The following is a 23,772-nucleotide window of genomic DNA, read 5'->3' on the forward strand; positions in this document are numbered from 1 at the left end:
TAGAAAACTCATCACCATATGCACCCCGCCTTACCTCGCTTCTCCTTAAATATTTTAGCATCCTTCGTTAATCTGTGACCCACATAGCACATATTTTGTTTACGTTCCTATCTATTACCGCTTTTTTAAGTGACTAATGCTGATCGTACGAGCTTCTTCCTTGTTTGAAGTTAATGAATTTAAAACTGCTCATTGATCAAATGATCTTAGACTGCATTGAGACCTGACTCCTCTGTCAAATGTGTTGTAAAGTTACCTGCTTATAAATTAACGGTTAGCTCACTTGGGTGTTTTGGGTATAAATCTTATTCAGTTGGATTTCATGATGTAGGCCTATTTGCCATATGTTTATTTCTCACATCTAATACATCGTCTTCATGTTCTAGTTGAAAATGTGATTTTTTTTTTTCAGAGAAAAGCGAAGATGAATACTAGCCCGGCTAGCTCAGTCGGTAGAGCATGAGACTCTTAATCTCAGGGTCGTGGGTTCGAGCCCCACGTTGGGCGATATTTTTGGGTCCCGTTGGATTTTTTTTAGTTACAAGCCCCTCCTAATGCCCAAAGTCTTTTGCTATTTTTTGCCGTTTTTTTCCCAAATTCGCTTAATTTCTAGTTGACAGGCTAGGTATTGGGTCCCGATGATTTTTTTAGTTTTGCTGTTTCCGCTATTCAAACTCCAAATGGTCATATTTTACCGTCATCTGCTGTTCCTTCTACCTTTTTTCCAACTCTAACCAATAAGTTTTAAATCTCTTTATTAATTTATCTGCACTGAGGTTATTTTGGGTGTCCCTCTTATTTAGTTGGATTTCATGATGTACTTTGCCATCGGTTTATTTCTCACATATCATACATCGTCTTTATGCTCTACATCTAGTTGATAAATTATTTTCTGTTCAGAGAAAAGCGTAGCATAGCACAAGCCTGGCTAGCTCAGTCGGTAGAGCATGAGACTCTTAATCTCAGGGTCGTGGGTTCGAGCCCCACGTTGGGCGATAACTTTTTGGTCCCATTGTTTTCTAGTCCCACTCAGATACCATATAAACATACATGCAGGCTACGAACCTGACCTAGATGCCATTACTCTCTTACACAGCATCAAGGTAGGTTCTTGGTAGGTAGAGACATTACATCATAGATATAATTTACGAGCCGACCCGCGGCATATCATACGCCGCTATTTAGTTGCTTTATTTTCTACTTTTCAGAAATTCATAATTTGTGAATTCGACAGTACCAATGCTGCCATTGAAAATATTTGCTTTAAAACACTATCAGTAGGTCGTTAAGAAAGAAACTACCCCCACCCTCTACCCTACACCCCCCCCTCCGTGAAAGCAGCCTCCTCTTAGTTACCTCCCCTAAGTTTAAAATCGTTTCAAACTAAATTATCTGCCCCAAATAGCCGTCACTAAACCCGGCTCTACGATTAATGTAAACATTTAGTGTGAACCACAGCTCACCAGACCATGTAGGGGTGGGGTGGTAGGGAGCGCGCTTACAGCTTGTTTTCTAGAATTATATATATATATAGATTATACTTATGCCCCCCCCCCCCCAGCACACACACTAGTTCAATGCCAAAAGTGTCATAACTTTACCTGTATAAATTTGATCTTTATGGACTCCGATGAAATATATGCCTGGCTAGCTCAGTCGGTAGAGCATGAGACTCTTAATCTCAGGGTCGTGGGTTCGAGCCCCACGTTGGGCGATATTTTTGGGTCTTGCTCCTTCGACCATTCTTACTCCAAATAGTCATGTTTTCCCGTCCTTTGCTCTTCCTCTACCTTTTTTTTCAACTCTTTCCAATAAGTTTAATTTTAATGTCTTTATTAATTTCTCTACACTGCGGTTATTTTGGTTATCCCTCTTATTTAGTTGGATTTTATAATGAATTTTCCCATCGGTTTATTTCCCACATATCATACATCGTCTTTATGCTCTAGTCTACATCTAGTTGACAAAGTAAATTTTCTTTTTCAGACCACAGCCTGGCTAGCTCAGTCGGTAGAGCATGAGACTCTTAATTTCAGGGTCGTGGGTTCGAGCCCCACGTTGGGCGATATTTTTGGTTCCCGTTGGATTTTTTTTAGTTACAAGCCCCTCCTAATGCCCACAGTCGTTTGCTATTTTTTGCCGTTTTTCCCCAAATTCGCTTAATTTCTTTTTCAATTTCTCTACGATTTCTAGTTGACAAGCTAGGTATTGGGTCCCGATGTTTTCTAGGTTATAACAAGTTGTATTAACATGCACCAAGTCAGCGTAGGTCGAACAGGCCTCAAATTTAGCTTCAACTTTTTCTTACTCCCAATAACCATACTTTCCCTTTCCTTGTTATTATGCCCACATTTTATTCCAATTTTTTCTAATAAGTTTAATTTCTTACCAATTACTCCACTACTGCTGTTTTCTTTCCTGTATCTTTTGAATTTCATTTTGTATTTTCCCATCTGCTATATATCTCTCACATCTCAAACATCGACTTTAAGTCTTTATGTTGCGGAATTTTGTTTCCCTGAGAATGCACTTTGTATATGCCCGGCTAGCTCAGTCGGTAGAGCATGAGACTCTTAATCTCAGGGTCGTGGGTTCGAGCCCCACGTTGGGCGATAACTTTTTGGTCCCATCGTTTTCTTGTCCCATTCAGATACCATACAACCATACATGCAGGCTACCAACCTGACCTAGATGCCATAACTCTCTTAAACAACATCAAGGTAGGTTCTTGGTAGGTAGAGACATTACATCATAGATATAATTTATTATACTTATGCCCCCTCCCCCAACACACACACACACTAGTTCAATGCCAAAAGTGTCATAACTTTACCTGCTTAAATTTGATCTTTATGGTCTCCAATGAAATATGTGCCTGGCTAGCTCAGTCGGTAGAGCATGAGACTCTTAATCTCAGGGTCGTGGGTTCGAGCCCCACGTTGGGCGATATTTTTGGGTCTTGCTCCTTCGACCATTCTTACTCCAAATAGTCATGTTTTCCCGTCCTTTGCTCTTCCTCTACCTTTTTTTTCAACTCTTTCCAATAAGTTTAATTTTAATGTCTTTATTAATTTCTCTACACTGCGGTTATTTTGGTTATCCCTCTTATTTAGTTGGATTTTATAATGAATTTTCCCATCGGTTTATTTCCCACATATCATACATCGTCTTTATGCTCTAGTCTACATCTAGTTGACAAAGTAAATTTTCTTTTTCAGAACCACAGCCTGGCTAGCTCAGTCGGTAGAGCATGAGACTCTTAATTTCAGGGTCGTGGGTTCGAGCCCCACGTTGGGCGATATTTTTGGTTCCCGTTGGATTTTTTTTAGTTACAAGCCCCTCCTAATGCCCACAGTCGTTTGCTATTTTTTGCCGTTTTTCCCCAAATTCGCTTAATTTCTTTTTCAATTTCTCTACGATTTCTAGTTGACAAGCTAGGTATTGGGTCCCGATGTTTTCTAGGTTATAACAAGTTGTATTAGCATGCACCAAGTCAGCGTAGGTCGAACAGGCCTCAAATTTAGCTTCAACTTTTTCTTACTCCCAATAACCATACTTTCCCTTCCCTTGTTATTATGCCCACATTTTATTCCAATTTTTTCTAATAAGTTTAATTTCTTACCAATTACTCCACTACTGCTGTTTTCTTTCCTGTATCTTTTGAATTTCATTTTGTATTTTCCCATCTGCTATATATCTCTCACATCTCAAACATCGACTTTAAGTCTTTATGTTGCGGAATTTTGTTTCCCTGAGAATGCACTTTGTATATGCCCGGCTAGCTCAGTCGGTAGAGCATGAGACTCTTAATCTCAGGGTCGTGGGTTCGAGCCCCACGTTGGGCGATAACTTTTTGGTCCCATCGTTTTCTTGTCCCATTCAGATACCATACAACCATACATGCAGGCTACCAACCTGACCTAGATGCCATAACTCTCTTAAACAACATCAAGGTAGGTTCTTGGTAGGTAGAGACATTACATCATAGATATAATTTATTATACTTATGCCCCCTCCCCCAACACACACACACACTAGTTCAATGCCAAAAGTGTCATAACTTTACCTGCTTAAATTTGATCTTTATGGTCTCCAATGAAATATGTGCCTGGCTAGCTCAGTCGGTAGAGCATGAGACTCTTAATCTCAGGGTCGTGGGTTCGAGCCCCACGTTGGGCGATATTTTTGGGTCTTGCTCCTTCGACCATTCTTACTCCAAATAGTCATGTTTTCCCGTCCTTTGCTGTTCCTCTACCTTTTTTTCAACTCTTTCCAATAAGTTTAATTTTAATGTCTTCATTAATTTCTCTACACTGCGGTTATTTTGGGTATCCCTCTTATTTAGTTGTATTTTATAATGAATTTTCCCATCGCTTTATTTCCCACATATCATACATCGCCTTTGTGCTCTAGTCTACATCTAGTTGACAAAGTTAATTATCTTGTTCAGAAAATAGCATAGCAAAACACAGCCCGGCTAGCTCAGTCGGTAGTGTATGAGACTCTTAATCTCAGGGTCGTGGGTTCGAGCCCCACGTTGGGCGATAATGTTTTGGACCCTTTGTTTTCTAACATTATCATGTTAATACATTATGTGAAAAATAACGCTAGTTGTAAACGAGACGGCATATCTTCTCCACTTTTCTCACTCCCAGTGGAGCTTATAAATTAATGTACATTGTCCTTCCAATGCTTTTCTGACCCTTTGCTATTCTTTCTTTTATTTCCAAGTCTTAGAATAATTATCCTGTCTTTATAATTATTCAATTTTCAACGCCTTGCGTTTTGGATAATGTTCTTTTCTTTCTTTCTTTTTTCCCATTTAAAAAAAAAATTTCTTTATTGATTTATGTTGTTACTTGATTGAACTTTGATTGAACTTTCTCACCACACATCGTCTTAACGTTCCAGTTGTTCTGTGGGTTCTTTCTCAGAAAAAACGTACACAGTCTGTAGCTCATCTCTCTTCTAAGTTTGACTTATCCGATGAAAGGTTTCTTTTACATGTCCTACCCCTTTCCTTCTCTCTCCCTCTCTTAAAGTCGCAAACATGTTCTGGATGCTGTAAAATTTTCTTTAACTCAACACCAATACCATATAACATGCATATAGGCTACGAACCTGCTGGCCTAACCTAGCTGTCAGTACGTCCCTGCACCGCGGCAATGTACGTCCTCAGTGGGAATACATTGTAGGTCTAGGTATCGCATAGCATGTGTTATTTATACTCATGCCCTCCTCCTCCCCACCCAATACACATCTTCCGCTTATTGTTCATTGACTTTGAGTATTAAGACTAGTTCACTGCCAAATGTGTCAGGACTTTACGTTGCTAAATTTGAGGCTTATGGTGTCATGTTATATAGGCCTGGCTAGCTCAGTCGGTAGAGCATGAGACTCTTAATCTCAGGTCGTGGGTTCGAGCCCCACGTTGGGCGATATTTTTGGGTTCATTTGGATTTTTAATGTCTTTTGCTGTTTTTCGCCGTTTTTCCCCACCTCTTTCCAATTCACTTAATTTCTTTTTCATGACGCATTTTTCTATTTTTTGATTATTTGCACATATCATACATCGTCTTTATGTTTTAGTTGGCAACTAGGTATTGGGTCCCGATGTTTTCTAGTTTATAACAAGTTGTATTAACAAGCACCGAAGTTAGTCGAACAGGCCTCAAACTTAAAATCTTCTTCGCCTTTTTCGAACTCCCAATAGCCATACTTTCCCTTCGCTTGCTATTTTGCCCACATTTCATTCCAACTCTTCATAATAAGTTTAGTTTCTAATCAATTCCACCACTTCTGTCCTGTATATGTTGAATTTCATTATGTATTTTCCCATCTGTTATACATCTCTCACACATCAAACATCGAATTTATGTTAGTTCACTGTCAAATGTGTCGTAACTTTAACTGGGTATATATTTGAGCTTAATTGTTCTGCTGAAATAAATGCCTGGCTAGCTCAGTCGGTAGAGCATGAGACTCTTAATCTCAGGGTCGTGGGTTCGAGCCCCACGTTGGGCGATATTTTTGGGTCTTGCTCCTTCGACCAATCTTACTCCAAATAGTCATGTTTTCCCGTCCTTTGCTCTTCCTCAACTTTTTTTTTCAACTCTTTTCAATAAGTTTAATTTTAATGTCTTGCTCCTTCGACCAATCTTACTCCAAATAGTCATGTTTTCCCGTCCTTTGCTGTTCCTCTACCTTTTTTTCAACTCTTTCCAATAAGTTTAATTTTAATGTCTTCATTAATTTCTCTACACTGCGGTTATTTTGGGTATCCCTCTTATTTAGTTGGATTTTATAATGAATTTTCCCATCGCTTTATTTCCCACATATCATACATCGTCTTTATGCTCTTGTCTACATCTAGTTGACAAAGTTAATTTTGTTGTTCAGAAAATAACGTAGAAAACACAGCCCGGCTAGCTCAGCCGGTAGAGTATGAGACTCTTAATGTCAGGGTCGTGGGTTCGAGCCCCACGTTGGGCGATAATGTTTTGGACCCTTTGTTTTCTAACATTATCATGTTAATACATTATGTGAAAAATAACGCTAGTTGTAAACGAGACGGCATATCTTCTCCACTTTTCTCACTCCCAGTGGAGCTTATAAATTAATGTACATTGTCCTTCCAATGCTTTTCTGACCCTTTGCTATTCTTTAAATTCATTTCCAAGTCTTAGAATATTTGTAATGTCTTTTTCAATTTCCAACTCTTTGCGTTTTGGATCATGTTCTTTTTTTCTTTCTTTTTTTCTTTTTCTTCTTCTTTTTTCATTTTTTTAAATTTCTTGAATGATTTAGTTTCTCATTTCTGTTGTTACTTGATTTAACTTTCTCACCATACATCGTCTTAACGTTCCAGTTGTTGACAACATAGAAATTCTTTCTCAGAAAAAAAATGTTCAAAATCTGTAGTTCATCTCTCTTCTAAGTTTGACTTATCCGCTGAAAGGTTTCTTTTACAGGACCCCCTCTATCTTAGAGTTGCATACATGTTCTGGATGCTGTAATTTTTTGTGTGTTTTAGCTCAACACAAATACCATTCAACATCCATATAGGCTACGAACCTGCTGGCCTAACCTAGCTGTCAGTACGTCCCTCCACCGCGGCAATGTACGTCCTGGGTGAGAATACATTGTAGATCAGTAGCGTACGCAGGGGGGGAGCAGGGGGAGCGGCCGCTCCCCCTCTGGCCATTTGTAGCAAAGTGGCGCCTTTTTGGAAACTTTTTAAACTCAAAGTTTTAAACATTGATTTGTTAAAAAATCTTTGGTCGGTACATTTGAAACGTAAATCTCTGTGAATATTGTTTTTGCAATTACCAGTAAAAGGTGTGTGAGCAATACAGTGATCTAACCCATACCTTCTCATTAGGTCAAAAAATTATGTTTAAAGAACACAAAAAGTCAATAGCTAATTAAAAGTGCATGATCTGAAATGTAAGACTGATGTTTTAGTTACGTGTGGGCTATTATTCCGAATCTTTTACTTCTACGGCTTTTATACCAACTCTGATTTTAAAAACGTTCATTATGCTGTAATACTTTAGCATTTATGATGACAATATATTTAATTTTGATTGTAGACAAAATATTTTTGTAAAAACATATAGTGTTAAGCTACTTTATTAGATTCTAAAGTAATTATTGATTTGTTTGGATATTCATAATAAAATATGTAGACATATACATAGTTATATTAAGATATTGATTATTTCCCCTTTTTCGCTAGTCTTAATATATGTCCCAGGAATTATTATGTAATTTTTTTACAAGGATTATTACGAAACAGATTTTGCCGCGTTCATTGTTTTTGTTGTAGTCAGTAGCGTACGCAGGGGGGGAGCAGGGGGAGCGGCCGCTCCCCCTCTGGCCATTTTCAGCAAAGTGGCGCCTTTTTGGAAAGTTTTTAAACTCAAAGTTTTAAACAATGATATTTATTAAAAAAATATTTTTGGTCGGCACATCTATGTAAATCACAGGATTTCTTTTCATTCAGCAATTAAGCATTATTGTACTAGTCTAGTAGTGTCTACGTTTACAACACGTATTAACAGCTGCATCAGTTTGCCATGCTAAAAATAACCAATACGATGCATTTCAATGTTTAAAAAAACCTCTACGGGTAGTACCACTTGGCAAGAGGGGTGTTAAGTTTAAGGCAACTGTATAATGTATTTGCTTACGAATAATGGAATTAGAAAATGTTATACATAAAACTTCACACATAATTACTTTATATATAAAGTTTGAATCGTGTGATTAATTAAACAAGTAATTAAAAAAAGTCTAGTGACAATTTTAGCGCAATTTCCTTGTGTTATCTAAAAATAGCTCTGTCGTAGCGTAAATCAAGAGCAGGGTTAGTAAAACCATTGGTTAGTTATTAAAACGTTTTTTATTTAAAAAAAAAATTCAGTATTTTACATGTTTTATTTACAATAGAGTAACATGACTAAAAACCATTGCGCGCCCAGCTACCGAACGTGACGTCGCAGCCATTGAACGTGATGGCGCAGCTATTGAACGTGATGACGAGTGTGGTGTGGTTGCATAAAATGCCTACTAATTCGGTCCAAATTTTAATTAATTCAAAATTTTTTTTGTGACCGAACGAAAGGATATTTTTGAAAACTTTCTTCGGCAATATTGTTCTAAATTATGGCAGGAATCGATTGGTACATGTTTCAAGTCGCTAAGTGGTCTGGTTGCCGAGATATGGGCCAAAAGCTGCTTTTTTTCCGAGGTTTTTTGGCTTTTCCAAGAAATCCATGAAAGAAACCCGGAATTTTTATGGCCTATGTTCATCCTCGTAACTTGCTTAACATAATTGCTTTTGGAACTAGTCATCGATATTGCTTCGTTGAGGAGGAGATACGACTTAAAGCTGCGGACACACATACATCCATCCATCCATCCATCCATCCATTCATTCATACATTTATACATCCAGAAATGACGGGTTAATAAACGCAATTCTCCAGAATGGAAATTGCGCTAAAAAAAATTACAATACAGAAACAAATACAACAGATGTTGCACCTCTATTTAAATTTACTTATGAGCAAACTGCGTAGTGGTGGGGAAATGTTGACAAGGTCAACAACTTCATTACGATGAAGTAGTAGTATTCTTTAAGTTTGGGCTATAGTGATTACGATTAAAAATTATATGAAACAGTTTCAACCCCACCTCACCACCACAATTGTGTAGAGCGACATTAATGTCACACCTAGGTATACACTGGGTTGGATAATTGACCTAAAGTGACCGGACAGTGGTGAATGAAGTTGAAGCCCCACCCCCCCCCCCCCAACCCACCCCGAACTGATCTGTTAAGTACTTGTAGAAAAACGCGTAATGATGTACCAAAGTACCATGCCGCCAGAAAATTAGCTTTTTAAACGTAAAACTCTGTGAATATTGTTTTTGCAATTACCAGTAAAAAGGTGTGTGATCAATACAGTGATCCAACCCATACCTATCACGATGTTAAAAAATGATCTTCAAAGAACACAAAGAAGCAGTAGTTAATTAAAAATATATGATCTGAACTAAAAGACCTATATTTAGTTATATGTAGGCTGTTATTCCGAATGTGGTTCATTTATATATAACAACGAGCTTTTATACCAACTCTGATTTTAAAAACTTTCATTATGCTGTATTACTTTAGCATTTATGATGACGATATATTAAATTCTGATTATACACAAAAACATTTTGTAAACACAAATAGTGTTAAACAATTTCATTATATTCTAAAGTAATTATTTATTTGTTTAGACATTTATAATCGAATTTGTAGATATATAAATATTTATATTAAGAGAGTGATTATTTCCCCTATTTCACTTGTCTTAAATAATTTCCCAGGAATTATTATGTAAGAATTTTTTTTTACAAGAACTACAAAACAGATTGTGTTACGTTCATTGTTTTTGGTTGTAGTGTGTGTATATTTTTTATTGATACAATTTTTGTTTTGTCAGCCTACATTGTGTTTTTTCTTATTTCTTCAGAGTGCTACTTATTTTACATCATAGCGAAGTAATGACATACATCTAGTAATTATATATATGTATATATATATATATATATATACTACACGTATATAGAGCGTGTTAAAAATTCGGCGCCTTTTTTGCTCTTTTCGCTCCCCCTACAACGAAAACCTGGATACGCCTCTGGTTGTAGTGTATATATAGTATATATATATATATATATATATATATATATATTTGTTTAGAGTGAAACCATTTTTTGTTTCGTCGGCCTACATTGTGTGTTTTTTTTATTTCTTCAGAGTGTTAATTTAAATTTCTTTTACATCATATCGAAGAAATAACATACACCTAATATATATATATATATATATATATATATATATATATATATATATACTTATATAGAAGATATTACAAATTCGGCGCCTTTTTTTGCTATTTCCGCTCCCCCTACACCGAAAACCTGGATACGCCTCTGTTGTAGATCTAGGTATTTATACTTATGCCCTCCTCCTCCGCCACCCAATACACATCTACCGTAAATTGTTCATTGACTTTGGGTATTAAGACTACTTTACTGCCAAATGTGTTAGGACTTAATGTTGGTAAATTTGAGACTTATATTGTCATGTTAATTCATGCCTGGCTAGCTCAGTCGGTAGAGCATGAGACTCTTAATCTCAGGGTCGTGGGTTCGAGCCCCACGTTGGGCGATATTTTTGGGTCCATTTGGATTTTTTATGTCTTTTGCTGTTTTTCGCCGTTTTTCCCCACCTTTTTCCAATTCACTTAATTTCTTTTTCATGACGCATTTTTCTTTTATTCGATTATTTCCACATATCATACATCGTCTTTATGTTTTAGTTGGTAACTAGGTATTGGGTCCCGATGTTTTCTAGTTTATAAACAAGTTGTATTAACAAGCACCGAAGTTAGTCGAACAGGCCTCAAACTTAAAAGCTTCTTCGCCTTTTTCGAACTCCCAATAGCCATACTTTCCCTTCGCTTGCTATTTTGCCCACATTTCATTCCAAGTCTTCCTAATAAGTTTAATTTCTTTTCAAATTCCACCATTACATGTGTTTTCTTTTCTGTATGTGTTGGATTTCATTATGTAATTTTCCCATCTGTTATACATCTCTCACACCTCAAACATCAACTTTATGTTTGCGGAGTTATCTTTCATTTCTAAATGCCCGGCTAGCTCAGTCGGTAGAGCATGAGACTCTTAATCTCAGGGTCGTGGGTTCGAGCCCCACGTTGGGCGATAGTTTTTTGGTCCGATTGTTTTCTAGTCCCACTCAGATACCATACAACCACACATGCAGGCCTACCAACCTGACCTAGATGCCATTACTCTCTTACACAGCATCAAGGTAGGTTCTTGGTAGGTAGAGACATAACATCACAGATATATTTTATTATACATATGCACCCCCCCCCCCCCACACACACACTAATCAAACATGAAGAAACACGCTCTACTATGAGTACTTGCCGCTACATCACTATGCTGAGCCCTGGCCGCCAAACAAGTTTCCTGAACCCCAGACAAAATAAATACTGTCACGTACATTTTCAACTAGTTCCTCATACAAGAGGCGTAGCGAGGGGGGGGGGGGGGTGCGGACCGCACCGGGTGACACCATTTAGGGGGTGACACCAAGGCAAAAAATAGCAAAATATATATAGAGAAAAAATGATAATTCCACTTAATTAAGTGATTAATTCGAGTGTTAAATAGTATTTTAAGAGGTGCAAATGGAAAGTTTGAGGGCGGGGGGGGGGGGGGGAGGTGCAAATCCAAAGTTTGGAGGGGGGTGCAAATCGAAAATTTGTCCCCTGGAAGGGTCGCTACGCACTCTGGGGGGGGGGGGGGTGTTGACACCATTAAGTGCCGCACCGGGTGACACCCGACCTCGCTACGCCACTGTCTCATACCAAGCTATAACTATAATATCAGTAGCATCAGTACCATGTTTGAAAATGCACTTTGCCCTCAATCCAAATTTGAAAATATACACCTAGATCTAACTCTAACTTGACCGAACTCAACGAAATCAAACCAGCCATTCCACCCCAGTGACCTCAATTCAACGACAACATAACATTCACACGTAGGGCCTACCACTACAACCGTCTGACTGAAACACAAACATCATGTGACTCTCTGACCAGACGGTCGTACGATTAGATTGAGGATGGGAAAAAGTGCTTTGATTAGATGAGATTATCGCTTGATTTTAAATTGTTATTGTTTGACCTAGCCGGGTAGACATCCGCCGTGATAAAGTGCAGCCCTACAATCTAATTTTTTTTTTACTAGCCTATACTATAATCCAAGTGTATCTTATACTGCTAATATACTTCATATTTTTCAAGTTTAATTTATTCTGTTAGTATGAGTGTTAGTACTGTGTTAGGCGTGTTTATTGGCACATACGTTAATGTTTGTTTTGTTGATAGACTTAGTGTATTTCGTATAGAGGGCTGGTTAGAATTGACGTTTATATTAGTGTGGGTGATGAAAAGAACACTTTGTAAAGGGCTGTCACTATTTTCCAGACATCTCTTCACCCCCCCCCCCACCTCCACGGAAAGTCTAAAAGAACCCCCCCCCCCCCCGAAAGAAATTGAATATATATAGAAAACATACTTTTTACCTGTGTCCCGTCCCCCCCCCCCCCCCCTCTGGTAGAAACACACTGCTGCCACCTGCCTTGTCAAATACGGTTCAAATAGCTCGGTGAGTGCTTTCTCATTTTGTTGTTGGTAGCCTTTGTTGTTGTTTTTTTAGGCCATTATGACACAAGGCTGGATGAATGTTCAGACACATGATTCTATCTACATTGACGGGTGATTCCCATAATTAATTTTAAAGCCACTTTTTATAGTAAAGATGTCCTGGTCTGCTTGGGGTGGATGGAAGGGGGGGGGGGGGTAATAATAATGTATAGCATACTACTTTGTAATGAGGAATGAGATAGGCTGCAAGATTCTTCAACAGTTTTTTTGAGACATTTAATTGTGGGTATAAAAAAAGTTCCAAAATATTTTTTATTTTCAAAACTAAATGTTGCAAACATAGATGGTTGGTATTGTCAAGGGAGGTAACCTGTTACATTTTGTGTTCCTTTGTCTAAATTTTCAAGAGTAAGTTATCTTAGTCAAATAAAAACACCACCCTAAAATTAATTTAAGTAGTGAAAGATTCTTCTAAGTAAAATTTTGAAACATTTAATTTAAAGGTACATTATAAGTTGCTTTTTTCTTTTATACTAAGCCCAATGAATCTATTAACTAATAACATGCATAAGAAAAAGGTAAAGGTCTAATTTTCATTTCACACAAAAATGAATTGAAACTGTACAGGACCCTATCTATTTTATTTCTTTACTTTCATTATATTTTACATTTTATTTCAAAGTGTTACAGCAACAAAACAAGCAAGAAGATGGCCAAGTCCGTATTTAACATAAAGTAACACGTAGTCAATTTAATATTTTTATCACTGTATAATAAGTCCATTTATAAATGCTAACATTCTACTCATAATAATAGGCACATTGTTACATTGTTGGAAATAAACTTGTGACAAATGAAAAAAAAAATAAGAAAAAGTTCATTACATTTTAAATTAAACGAAAGAAAAAAGGGTACATCCAACAGTCTAAAAGATATAGATGTCCTTATACAAAAAGGACTGATATTCTTGTGAACTAAATGTCAAATAGGCTGATATTCTAATAAAAACATGGAAAGCTGGCTATCCGTTAAATTAACCACGCAACTTACACTCTCAACCCATACAATGTTTCTGGTGACATTGATGTAGCATAAAAGTAAGGTTCCCCTTTCAGACCTAACAATTCATAGGGCAGCAGAAGTAGAGTTCTTGTTTCTTAACATTGACAGATGATTATGCCCAGCTACCTTACTTTTCCTAAAATGTGTCAGGTACCTATCCGTCAGGGACGTTCTAGCATATAACCAGATAGGCCTATATTTTCAAACAACAAATAGTTTTTTTTCTTAGTGTTTTTTTTTTCTTTTTAGAATTACATAATCAGATTAAAAAGAAAAGAAAAAATTTTAATTAAGGGGAGTCATTTGTCTTCTGTTAGATTTTAGAAAATTGAAAAACAAAATGTTATCACATCTATCTGGACGGACTTAAGGTTTATTATCTATTGAGCTTGGAATTTATGGTCAACATCAATACAAAGAATAATTTTCAGCAGATCTCATATGATGAATCAACCTTTTACAAATAAAAACAAACTAATGAAACATTTAGCAGCAACACTATACATACTCAACCAAACGGAATGTAGGTTTGTTAACTGTTACACAAGAATAAACAACATACTTTTTTACTGCCTCTAAGAATAAATAAGATTAACAAGAAATTCTAGTCATTACGTTTTGTCTACTGAGTCAATGCCCAGCTCACCCTGTTTACACCAGGGTTGTCTAGCCCTTGACAGTCATCTGCATGTATCCCTGGACGACATCATGAGTTATCTAGTATCCCTGGACGACATCATGAGTTATCTACCTTGCCTCATGTCTTAGATACTTGTTGTTGGACATTTTCTAAAAATGTGTTAATGTTATCCTTTACCTCTGATATTTTTTCATAGTCGATAACAATAAAAGAAGATCCATTGTGGGCCCCTCTTATCATGGCAGACAAAACTGTAACAAATAAAACATACAAAGCACATGTTACATATTATCATTAATGTAAAGATCCCTTTCAAGCCTGACTGTCTATCATAGTCTATGGGACAAATGAAGTAGAGTTCACCTGTTTCTGTGACCTCTGCATTTGAAAGGATAGTGTGGTCAGCACTATATCCAGTTATGTACCCATCAGAGATGGGTGGATTTAGGGAGGTTCTACCGACTTGAACCTAGATTTTAACTCGAGACTTTTGGGTTAGCAGTCTAGCTCACTTCTGCTAGGCCATGCTGTCCCCTCATTAATATAAGTATTTTTAAAAACCATCCATGGGCTTCTAATAATACTCATTATTTCAGCCTTATAACAATGAAAAAGTCAAGAACGTAAGCTATTATATTACAAGCTAAATAAAAGAACATCAATTTTAACTGTAGATAAAAAAATAATTTATCTTAGGAATTTCAAGCGCAAACACAAGCAAAATCAGGCCTTATTCTTAAGACAGCACACAATTCTACTTTCAGGATTAGTTATAATAGTGGCTCTTGACAAGGATGGCAGTCAAAGAAAGTAAAGTCTACCTAAGTACTGTTGTAAAGCCAGATGGGTATTGTTGTGGTAACAATACTTTAAAGTTTTCATGAAACATTAGTAAAAACCTGACCTTTGTCACTCTTTGGCCTGAAGAGACAGAGAATAGGTTTGTTCATTGCTACAGCCCTGCCAAGCTCATATCCCACACCTAGGGATGGTTGCGTAGTTTCTGCAATAACACCTGACGAAAAGAAGACATTTTAAAATTTATTTTTATTTAAAAATCAATTTTATATTATTAATTTTTTTTTTTAATTAAATATTTTAAAAACTTAAAATGAAGAGGCTTTCTTACAATTATTATATGTATAGCAATAAACATTTAAAATGTTGAATTCATAGCTAAAATTTTGGTAAGAAAAAAAAGTTAAATTTAAATTTAGAAACTACTAACAGTGGCATTCCTTCAGCATTTCCATATCATGATCATGTATGCTTTTGTCCACAGAAACACCATCTATAAATTAGAAAAAAAGCAGTTTATGATTATAAATAATAATGTGCCAGATTAAATCAAAGAGCTTTACACCCTTACAATTTATTAGTAAGATTTTTATCTATAACTTATTCTGTTTTAATCAATATAATAATTTATTATCAACAATACCAGCACCCAACTCCAAATTTAACAAAAGCCATAGCCCCTAGATTTACAATAAAACTACTGTTATCATGAATACCATTTATATAAAATTGCTATTGTGACTGATAATTCATTTTAAATATTAGCTTAAAATAAATATTTCAAAAATTTAAAAGCTACAGAACTGAAACCCTGACAAGAACTATTTAAGTAAATTAATGAAAGCAAAAAATTACTATATTCAAAACTGATCTCTTTGTCTCCAACAAACTCAGTCAAAATCTTCCCAAAAGGTTTTAGCATTGCAATAATACTATGGTAGAGCTCCACATCCTGGCGACCCCCCTCTTATACTTCCAGCAAAGTATATTTTCAGGCTCATTGTGGTTATCTAGGAAAAAAAGTGTCCACCGGTTAATGATATTTTAGGTGAAGACTTTTAAAAAATTAAAACAGAAATTTAGGTCTAATGATTAATTTAAATTGAGGGCCTAATAATCTAATATTTGAGCAAAACATTTTGATTTTTTTTACCTCCCCTATGTTACACATTGTCACAAAAAGCCAGATTCCTAGCTAAATACTTCAACCTAATATTCTAATAATAATAACAACCCGCTAGAAATTGCATTTCTTTCCAAAATATTAATTCATCTTGGTCAACATTGAGTAGGGCATTTCATTTATCATTTAGGGCATTTTACTTTTTGCCAGTTTTGGTAATCTATTGTTTTAGGTGCGTAAAATCGGCTGAGGCTAGTAATGTGCGAAAAAGTCACCTCATTGTTAAGGCTTTAATTAATAGAAGTATATTGGGATATCTTTGTGTCAAATATTATAGATAACTGAATAATAATCCAAAATCAATAGCTAAATATATCAATATATATTATATAGGCCAGAAATCGTCCTTAACGAGCTACTGATAGTGTTTCAAAGCAAATAGATCTAGATCTAGACTAGATTTAGATCTATATTCAGTGGCAGCATTGGTTACTGTCGAATTCACAAATTATGAATTACTGAAATGTAGAAAATAAAACAACTAATTTACTAAATAACTAAAATAGATAGGCCTAGATCTAGATCTAGTTAAATAGCGGTGTATGGGCGTATGTACTAGTACTTAGTACTAGATAATGATATAGATCTAGATCTAGTATTAAATTAATATTAACTTATTAACTAGACTTCTAGTCTAGTAATGATACGCCGCGGGTCGGCTCGTTCATAATAATAATAATAATATCTAGATCTAGATCTAGGCCTAGATCTAGATCTCTAGATCTAGATCTATAATTCATAATAAATAAATTTTATTAAATAGGCCTATAAATTAATTAAAATTATAGTATAATATATTATAGGGCCTAATAATATATTAATCATAATTATTAATTAATATGCCTCCCTACCTCAAACGATGTTAGATCTAAAATAAAAAATCTAGATTCTAGACCCAGGACGGTATAGCGAATATTTGAATATAGTTTCAATATAGATCTAGATCTAGTATAGATCTAGATCTAGATCTAGAATCTAGATCTAAAATCTAGAATATTAAATCTAAGACTAACTATACTATTTAACTAGATCTATACTAACTAATCTTTACTTGTTGTAAATGTAGATTTAGTTGAAAAAAGAATATGAGTTACTGGCCTTAGATTGCAACTTCTTTTCCAGGAAAAGGGTTTAGTTTAAAAAGGATCTCAGCTTGTGCTATGGCTAACACAAAGCAACATCGTGTGACACCCGGTAAAGTAACCCAGGCAGAGTGTCATCCTCTCACCAAACAAGGCGTATCACCCTCTTGAATGGTGTCACATGGTTCTGTCAGCACCCCTGTCTTGTGAAATACTTTGCCAAGGGGGCAGTCACTGGTAAAAGTATAATATGTTTTAAATATAAATTCCATTTCGTTCGGGGGGGGGGGGGGGGGGGGGGTGTTAGACTTTCTTCGGGGGGGGGGGGGTGGCCAAGAGATACCTGGAAGAAACTCTGGGGGGGGGGGGGGAGGGGGAGATTCAGATGGTGTGACGTCACAAATTTTGCATTATAAAAAAGCAATATAAGATTTAAACGAGTGTTAGCCGTTATTTCGCGTTTTAGAAAAATGTTTTAATAAATTGTAACAGGAATTGATTAAAATACTCTATGTTGACAGAGTTCAGACAAGATTTTTAAAAAAAATATCGATGTTTTAAGAAATATTCGCTCGTTAGCTGGGACAGCCACTCTTCTAGGAGAGACAACTCCAAAATTAAACAACTGCTGCCTTTGTAGTTTTGTTCTTGGTTGGACAAAGGCTATGGAAGCAAATCCAAAAAGAAAAAGCAGGCTGAAATCGGAGTCAATGGCCTCAATGGCGCAAAAACCAGTTGACACGTACCGCTTAATTGTGTTGGAGGCGTGGTCGAGTCGGCAAAAAGCTCATGGTTGATACATTCGAACAGTCTCGAGTTCAAACCCACTGGCAGATAAATCTCGATCCCCTTCAACACTAATAATTAAGAACGACGACGAAGAAGAAGAAGAAATAATTCAAACTGCAATTTTGAAGGGGGTTTGTAGACTGAGGTGTGACGTCATTTTAGAGGGGGGGGTCTGCTTTTTTCTGACGATGTGTGACGGAGGGGAGGTAAAAAACGTCAAAAAAGCGTGACGTCATTTATGGATGACCCCATAGACGACTTTTAAGGCGAGTGTCTCTTCATCTCTGATTAGGCTTTGGCGGCACGAAATCGGCTTTAAGTTTGTCCGTCATAAAACGCAGTTAAGAAAATTCGACAGATTTTCTTTTTTACAAGTAATAGTAGGCCTATTGATTTCGGTTTTTAGTTGTATTGATTTGTAGATTTAGTCTTTAATAGCAATGCAGACTTTAAATGTGCAGTTTTCGACTATATTGTGGTCAGTCCATCATCGGTGGTAGACCAGAGTTTCTTTCAGGCATCTCATCGAAGTACGTCTAACCCCCCCCCCCCCCCCCCCCCCCCCACCGAACGAAATTAATTTATTTAGAAAAATATATACTTTTACCAGTGTCGTCGTTCCCCCCCCCCCCCCCCCCCCCCCCAGGTAAATTTAGTCCGCACCCCGAGAAAAAAGTCTTAAAGAAACACTGGTGGTAGATTATAGATCAATTTCAATGAGTCTCATCTGCCACATACCTCGGATCCTCATCACAAGTGTGGTGTAGGGCCCTATAAATTGGCAGGGGACCGGGAGGATAGCATGGCGTTGCCCTAGCACCAGGGGGTCGTAGCGAGGGGGGGGGGGGGGGCGGGGGGGTGCGGACCGCACCGGGTGACACCATTTAGGGGGGTGACACCAAGGCAAAAAATAGCAAAATATATAGAGAAAAACTCGAGGGGGGGGTGCAAATCGAAAGTTTGAGGGGGGGGGGGTGCAAATCGAAAACTTGAGGGGGGGGGGGGGGGGGGTGCAAATCGAAAGTTTGAGGGGGGGTGCAAATCGAAAATTTTGAAAGTTTGTCCCTGGTAAGGGTCTCTATGCCTCTGGGGGGGGGGGGGGGGGGTGACACCATTAAGTGCCGCACCGGGTGTCCACCCGACCCTCGCTACGCCACTGCCTAGCACTAGACACTGTATATAGACTACAATGATTTTTAGCTGTGTTTTTTGCGGCCAACGATAGGTCAATAAGAACAGGGCCGATTAGAGTTTCTTCCAGGCATCTCTTCAAGAAAGTCTACCCCCCCCCCCCCCCGAACGAAATAAAATTTATATAGAAAATATATACTTGTAACAGTGTCCGCCCCCCCCCCCCCCCCCGAAGAGAGTCTACCGCCCGCCCTCCCCCCTCCCCGGAAATTTCAAGTGCCCCCCCCCCCCCCGGAGAAAAAAAAGTCTGGAAGGAAACACTGGGGCCGATCAACAAATAAGTCTGTCAAAACGAAAGTTATGAGTTCCCTGGACCTCAAATTATTTATGATAATCAAGAAAACATCACTCAGAACTAAAAATAATTTGGTAAAATCTTAGTTTAGCGTCGTAAATTCCACAATAATTTGATATATCCAAACAAGCATCTGATTTAATTTACTTTACTTTTAGACAAGGACGTAACTTTTTATAGTAAGGTAGCACAAAACAATTTCCTTATTCTCTCCCCTATTAAGCTACTTCCTATTGTTTCTCTCTTTAAAAATGTAATAACATTGTTGATTCCCCTTGGAAGATTTTTACAAAATGGCTACTTCACATCTCAAAACACTTCCGCTATTTGAGAGCTGACATTAGTTTGTCTATATCTGATCTTTTATACACAATAATTCACTGGGATGGCTATGGCTGAAAGAAAATTTGTTGTAGGTTTACAAAGAAAAGGGAATGCTGCCAAGATAAGGGAAACAGTATCTCATGTTCTTAGAGAAAGTGCTATTCAGGTAAAAAAAAAACTCATAAAAATCAAAATGTGAATGACTGAAAAAAAGAAAATATAAATTTATAAATGTTCCAGGAGTTAACACTAGATAACAGTTTCACTTAGATTACTTAGATCTATTTGAAAATGATGAAAATAAAAATATTTAGAATCTAGATCTAGAGAGGATCTAGGCCTAAATACTACTAAATAGTAGGCCTAGGTAATCTATCGTTTTGGGTACGTAAAATCGCCCGCGATTTGTAATGTGAAAAACAGGTGACTTCTTAAATTTTAATAATTATTTCACATTTTGAAGAGAATTTATGTTTTAAAAAATTCAAAAATGTTTCCTTGATTCATTTATGTACCTGTTTTTAAACAATTGAATTAAAACTTTTCCGTAATAAATGAAGACTAGCGATGTTTCCAACAGATGCAACCATGCTCATTTACTATAGCAGCCATCTTGTCTAAGTTTTATTTTTATAAGCTTTTAGCGCCAGATTCAGGGGGAAGCCACTCTATTTTACAAATGGCTGCTGTTTATATAGCAAATCTTGCTCTCAGACATTGCTGTTTAAAGTTAATTTCTGGCCTATATCGGTATATTTAGCAATTGATTTAGGTTTATTATTCATGTATCTATAATATTTGACACAAAAGTATGACAATATACTTCTATTAAAGCCTTGACAATGAGGTAATGTTTTCGTACATAAATAGCCGCGGGCGATTTTACGTACCCAAAACGATAGATTACCGGCCTAAATAAATATAGGCCTAATATTATTTTATTATATATTAATATATAAATAGTCTAGAAGGTAAACTCCATTTTAGCGTATTGGCGTATTTATTTTATTCCCCACTTCACATTCACCTATTATAAACACAACCGAAACACACACGAACGTTAGGAAAATACTCTGCCTATTTCTTTATGAATTTTTGGTTTAGTTTTTTAAATTATTTTTTTCAAAACTTGAGAAAAATCCAAAATTTGGAATATTGAATATTGAATTTTTGGTAGGCCTAATCTATCGTTTTAGGTACGTAAAATCGCCCGCGACTAGTAATGTGAAAAACAAGTGACCCTTAAAATTTTAATAATTATTTCACATTTTGAGGAGGATTTATGTTTTGAAAAATACAAAAATGTTTCCTTATTTCATTTATGTAGGGCCTAGGGGTCATCCATAAATGACGTCACGCTTTTTTGGACGATTTTTACCTCCCCCCCCTCCCCTCCGTCACACGTCGTCACAAAAAGCCAGACCCCCCCCCCCCCCCTAAAATGACGTCACACCTCAACCTACAACCCCCCTCAAAATTGCAGTTGAATTTTTTTTAAAACATCGATATTTGTTCAAAATCTTGTCTAAACATTACAATTTATTAAAACAGTCATCTAAAACGCGAAATAACGTCTAAAATTCGTTTTCTAACATTGCTTTTTTATAATGCAAAAATGTGACGTCGCAACATCTGACCCCCCCCCCTCTCCTCATCACACATCGTCACAAAATTACGGACCCCCCTCCCCCCTACGAGTGTGACGTCATTTATGGATGACCCCCTACATGTTTTTAAAAAATTGAATTAAATCTTTTTAGTAATAAATGAAGACTAGCGACGTTTTCATCAGATGCAATCATGCTCATTTACTATAGCAGCCATCTTGTTCAAGGTTTATTTTGTTAAAATTATAGCGGAAGATTCAGGGGAAGCCACTCTACAAATGGCTGCTTTTTATAAAGCAAATCTTGCTCTCAAACACTGCTGTTTAAAGTTAATTTCTGGCCTACATTGATATATTTAGCCATAGATTTTGGTTTATTATTCAGTTATCTAGAATTTTTGACACAAATATTTCACAATATACTTCTATTAAAGCCTTGACAATGAGGCAACTTTTTCGTACATTACTAGACGCGGCCGTTTTTACGTACCTAAAGCGATAGATTACCAAATTTTTTGAATGTGTACTAGATCTATACAGTATACTAGATCTAGTTATTTTGATTTAGATTAAACTTTTTTTTTCTTTAAAAAAATATGTTTGTGTCAGTTAAGATTTTCATCCCATGGGTAAAGTAGAAACACATAATTGCAAGGCATCATACTATAAATTAACTTACATGAACTCACAATGACCCTTTGCTATGACGTATGCTGATAATTAAAGTCAATGTGAACTCACGGTCAATCTTTGACCATGTAGGGATTTGTCTCACACCGACGATCACACACTATTTAATTGAAACTGTACTGTAATGCTTATTTATAATATTTTTTATCTTTTCTAATTAAAACACATTCATAAAAAAATAAGTAGACCTAGATCTAGGCTATATCTATCCTCTAATGATTCTAATCCTAGTGATTTCCTAACATTTTTGTGTGTCTTGGTTGTGTTTATAATAAAATACGCTCGCTCAACCGGAGGTGAACGTGAAGCGGTGAATATAGATTTTGTTTTTGTAAATTATAATTATACGAGCCGACCCGCTGCGTATCATACGCCGCTATTTAGTTGTTTTTTTCTCTACTTTTCAGTAATTTATAATTTGTGAATTCGACAGTACCAATGCTGCCACTGAAAATATTTGCTTAAAAACACTAAACCCCCCCTCCCCCCCCCCCCACGTGAAAGCAGCCTCCTCTTAGTTACCTCCTCTAAGTTTAAAATCGTTTCAAACTAAATTATCTGCCCCTAATAGCCGTCACCAAACCGGTCTCTATGATTGTAAAACGTAAACAGAGTGAACCACAGCTCACCAGACCATGTGAGGGGGTGGGGGGTGGTAGCGATAGAGAGGAAGAGAGGGGACTGTAAGGAGCGCTTGCAGCTTGTTTTCTAACGGCTCCCAGAAGAGAATTATATATATAGATAGTTTTATTTTCTTTAATGTCTGTTACAGTAACAATTTTTGTGATGCTAACTGATTTGGTTTCTAATGGCATCTGTTTAACCTTAAATTCTCTGTAATAATAACATTTTAGGTTTCAATATAAAAAAGAAGAGCTATTTTGTTATTTTTATATTGCACATACTAAGATTGGAGTTGTTTCTTGCTCAGCTAAATAAATGTATGAAATGCTGTTTATAAAGTTTAAGTTAATTTTTATTTGACATTCTTTAGGGTTTGTAGATCTATATGAAAAAGTTTTTTTTTTTTTTTTTTTTTTTGTTTTTTTTTTTTTTTTTTTGAGAAAACAGTTGTGGTTTTACAATTATCCAATTAAAATAGTCCTTACTCTTTATTAGATTCTGTTGCTTACAGCTTAACCCGGATTTGTGTAAGGAAGTTGTACTCAGGTTAATTAAAGCTCTAACGATATGATACACACTTAATTGGTCAATTAAAACATGTACTCAAAAGAAAACACTCAACTGTAAGTAACTGGGTGGAGACAGAAAAGTGCACTCAGCTTGTCTACCTTGTGTCTACTGACTTAAACTTAAAACATCTGCTAAAACATAGATTCACTTTTAATTATTT

The 23,772-nt window shown here is 36.4% G+C and overlaps 2 protein-coding genes and 15 non-coding genes across 19 annotated transcripts in view; 16 read left to right on the forward strand and 1 right to left on the reverse strand.

Annotated features, from left to right (window-relative positions):
• Positions 1-434: 434 nt before the first annotated feature.
• Trnak-cuu (transfer RNA lysine (anticodon CUU)) lies at positions 435-507 on the forward strand. Its single transcript has one exon. It is a non-coding gene; the product is annotated as a tRNA-Lys (tRNA).
• A 415-nt stretch (positions 508-922) lies between these two features.
• Positions 923-995, forward strand: Trnak-cuu (transfer RNA lysine (anticodon CUU)). Its single transcript has one exon. It is a non-coding gene; the product is annotated as a tRNA-Lys (tRNA).
• Positions 996-1,641: 646 nt separating this feature from the next.
• On the forward strand, positions 1,642-1,714 carry Trnak-cuu (transfer RNA lysine (anticodon CUU)). Its single transcript has one exon. It is a non-coding gene; the product is annotated as a tRNA-Lys (tRNA).
• Positions 1,715-1,992: 278 nt separating this feature from the next.
• Positions 1,993-2,065, forward strand: Trnak-cuu (transfer RNA lysine (anticodon CUU)). Its single transcript has one exon. It is a non-coding gene; the product is annotated as a tRNA-Lys (tRNA).
• A 474-nt stretch (positions 2,066-2,539) lies between these two features.
• Trnak-cuu (transfer RNA lysine (anticodon CUU)) lies at positions 2,540-2,612 on the forward strand. The gene has a single exon. It is a non-coding gene; the product is annotated as a tRNA-Lys (tRNA).
• A 261-nt stretch (positions 2,613-2,873) lies between these two features.
• On the forward strand, positions 2,874-2,946 carry Trnak-cuu (transfer RNA lysine (anticodon CUU)). Its single transcript has one exon. It is a non-coding gene; the product is annotated as a tRNA-Lys (tRNA).
• Positions 2,947-3,225: 279 nt separating this feature from the next.
• Positions 3,226-3,298, forward strand: Trnak-cuu (transfer RNA lysine (anticodon CUU)). The gene has a single exon. It is a non-coding gene; the product is annotated as a tRNA-Lys (tRNA).
• Positions 3,299-3,772: 474 nt separating this feature from the next.
• On the forward strand, positions 3,773-3,845 carry Trnak-cuu (transfer RNA lysine (anticodon CUU)). The gene has a single exon. It is a non-coding gene; the product is annotated as a tRNA-Lys (tRNA).
• Positions 3,846-4,106: 261 nt separating this feature from the next.
• Positions 4,107-4,179, forward strand: Trnak-cuu (transfer RNA lysine (anticodon CUU)). Its single transcript has one exon. It is a non-coding gene; the product is annotated as a tRNA-Lys (tRNA).
• A 292-nt stretch (positions 4,180-4,471) lies between these two features.
• Trnak-cuu (transfer RNA lysine (anticodon CUU)) lies at positions 4,472-4,544 on the forward strand. Its single transcript has one exon. It is a non-coding gene; the product is annotated as a tRNA-Lys (tRNA).
• Positions 4,545-5,366: 822 nt separating this feature from the next.
• On the forward strand, positions 5,367-5,438 carry Trnak-cuu (transfer RNA lysine (anticodon CUU)). The gene has a single exon. It is a non-coding gene; the product is annotated as a tRNA-Lys (tRNA).
• Positions 5,439-5,951: 513 nt separating this feature from the next.
• Trnak-cuu (transfer RNA lysine (anticodon CUU)) lies at positions 5,952-6,024 on the forward strand. The gene has a single exon. It is a non-coding gene; the product is annotated as a tRNA-Lys (tRNA).
• A 395-nt stretch (positions 6,025-6,419) lies between these two features.
• Positions 6,420-6,492, forward strand: Trnak-cuu (transfer RNA lysine (anticodon CUU)). The gene has a single exon. It is a non-coding gene; the product is annotated as a tRNA-Lys (tRNA).
• Positions 6,493-10,653: 4,161 nt separating this feature from the next.
• Trnak-cuu (transfer RNA lysine (anticodon CUU)) lies at positions 10,654-10,726 on the forward strand. The gene has a single exon. It is a non-coding gene; the product is annotated as a tRNA-Lys (tRNA).
• A 481-nt stretch (positions 10,727-11,207) lies between these two features.
• On the forward strand, positions 11,208-11,280 carry Trnak-cuu (transfer RNA lysine (anticodon CUU)). The gene has a single exon. It is a non-coding gene; the product is annotated as a tRNA-Lys (tRNA).
• Positions 11,281-14,546: 3,266 nt separating this feature from the next.
• On the reverse strand, positions 14,547-16,264 carry LOC131930944 (2'-deoxynucleoside 5'-phosphate N-hydrolase 1-like). The gene is given in 5 exon segments (XM_059287609.1): positions 14,547-14,711; positions 15,365-15,475; positions 15,689-15,751; positions 16,114-16,222; positions 16,224-16,264. Coding segments are annotated over 5 exon segments (453 nt in total). The 5' UTR covers positions 16,260-16,264; the 3' UTR covers positions 14,547-14,577.
• A 3,822-nt stretch (positions 16,265-20,086) lies between these two features.
• LOC131930945 (dedicator of cytokinesis protein 9) overlaps positions 20,087-23,772 on the forward strand; it is a 65,564-nt gene continuing 61,878 nt past the window's right edge. For all 3 annotated transcript variants that reach the window (XM_059287619.1, XM_059287629.1, XM_059287626.1), the window contains exon 1: positions 20,087-20,288. In XM_059287619.1, the coding sequence (XP_059143602.1) occupies positions 20,184-20,288 (105 nt within the window). In that variant the 5' untranslated portion in view covers positions 20,087-20,183. The remainder of the gene's footprint in view (positions 20,289-23,772) is intronic.

This window comes from Physella acuta, unplaced genomic scaffold, assembly GCF_028476545.2.
Source record: "Physella acuta isolate Inbredline_101_S28 unplaced genomic scaffold, ASM2847654v3 ptg001869l, whole genome shotgun sequence".
In the NCBI taxonomy this organism is placed as follows: Eukaryota; Metazoa; Mollusca; class Gastropoda; family Physidae; genus Physella; species Physella acuta.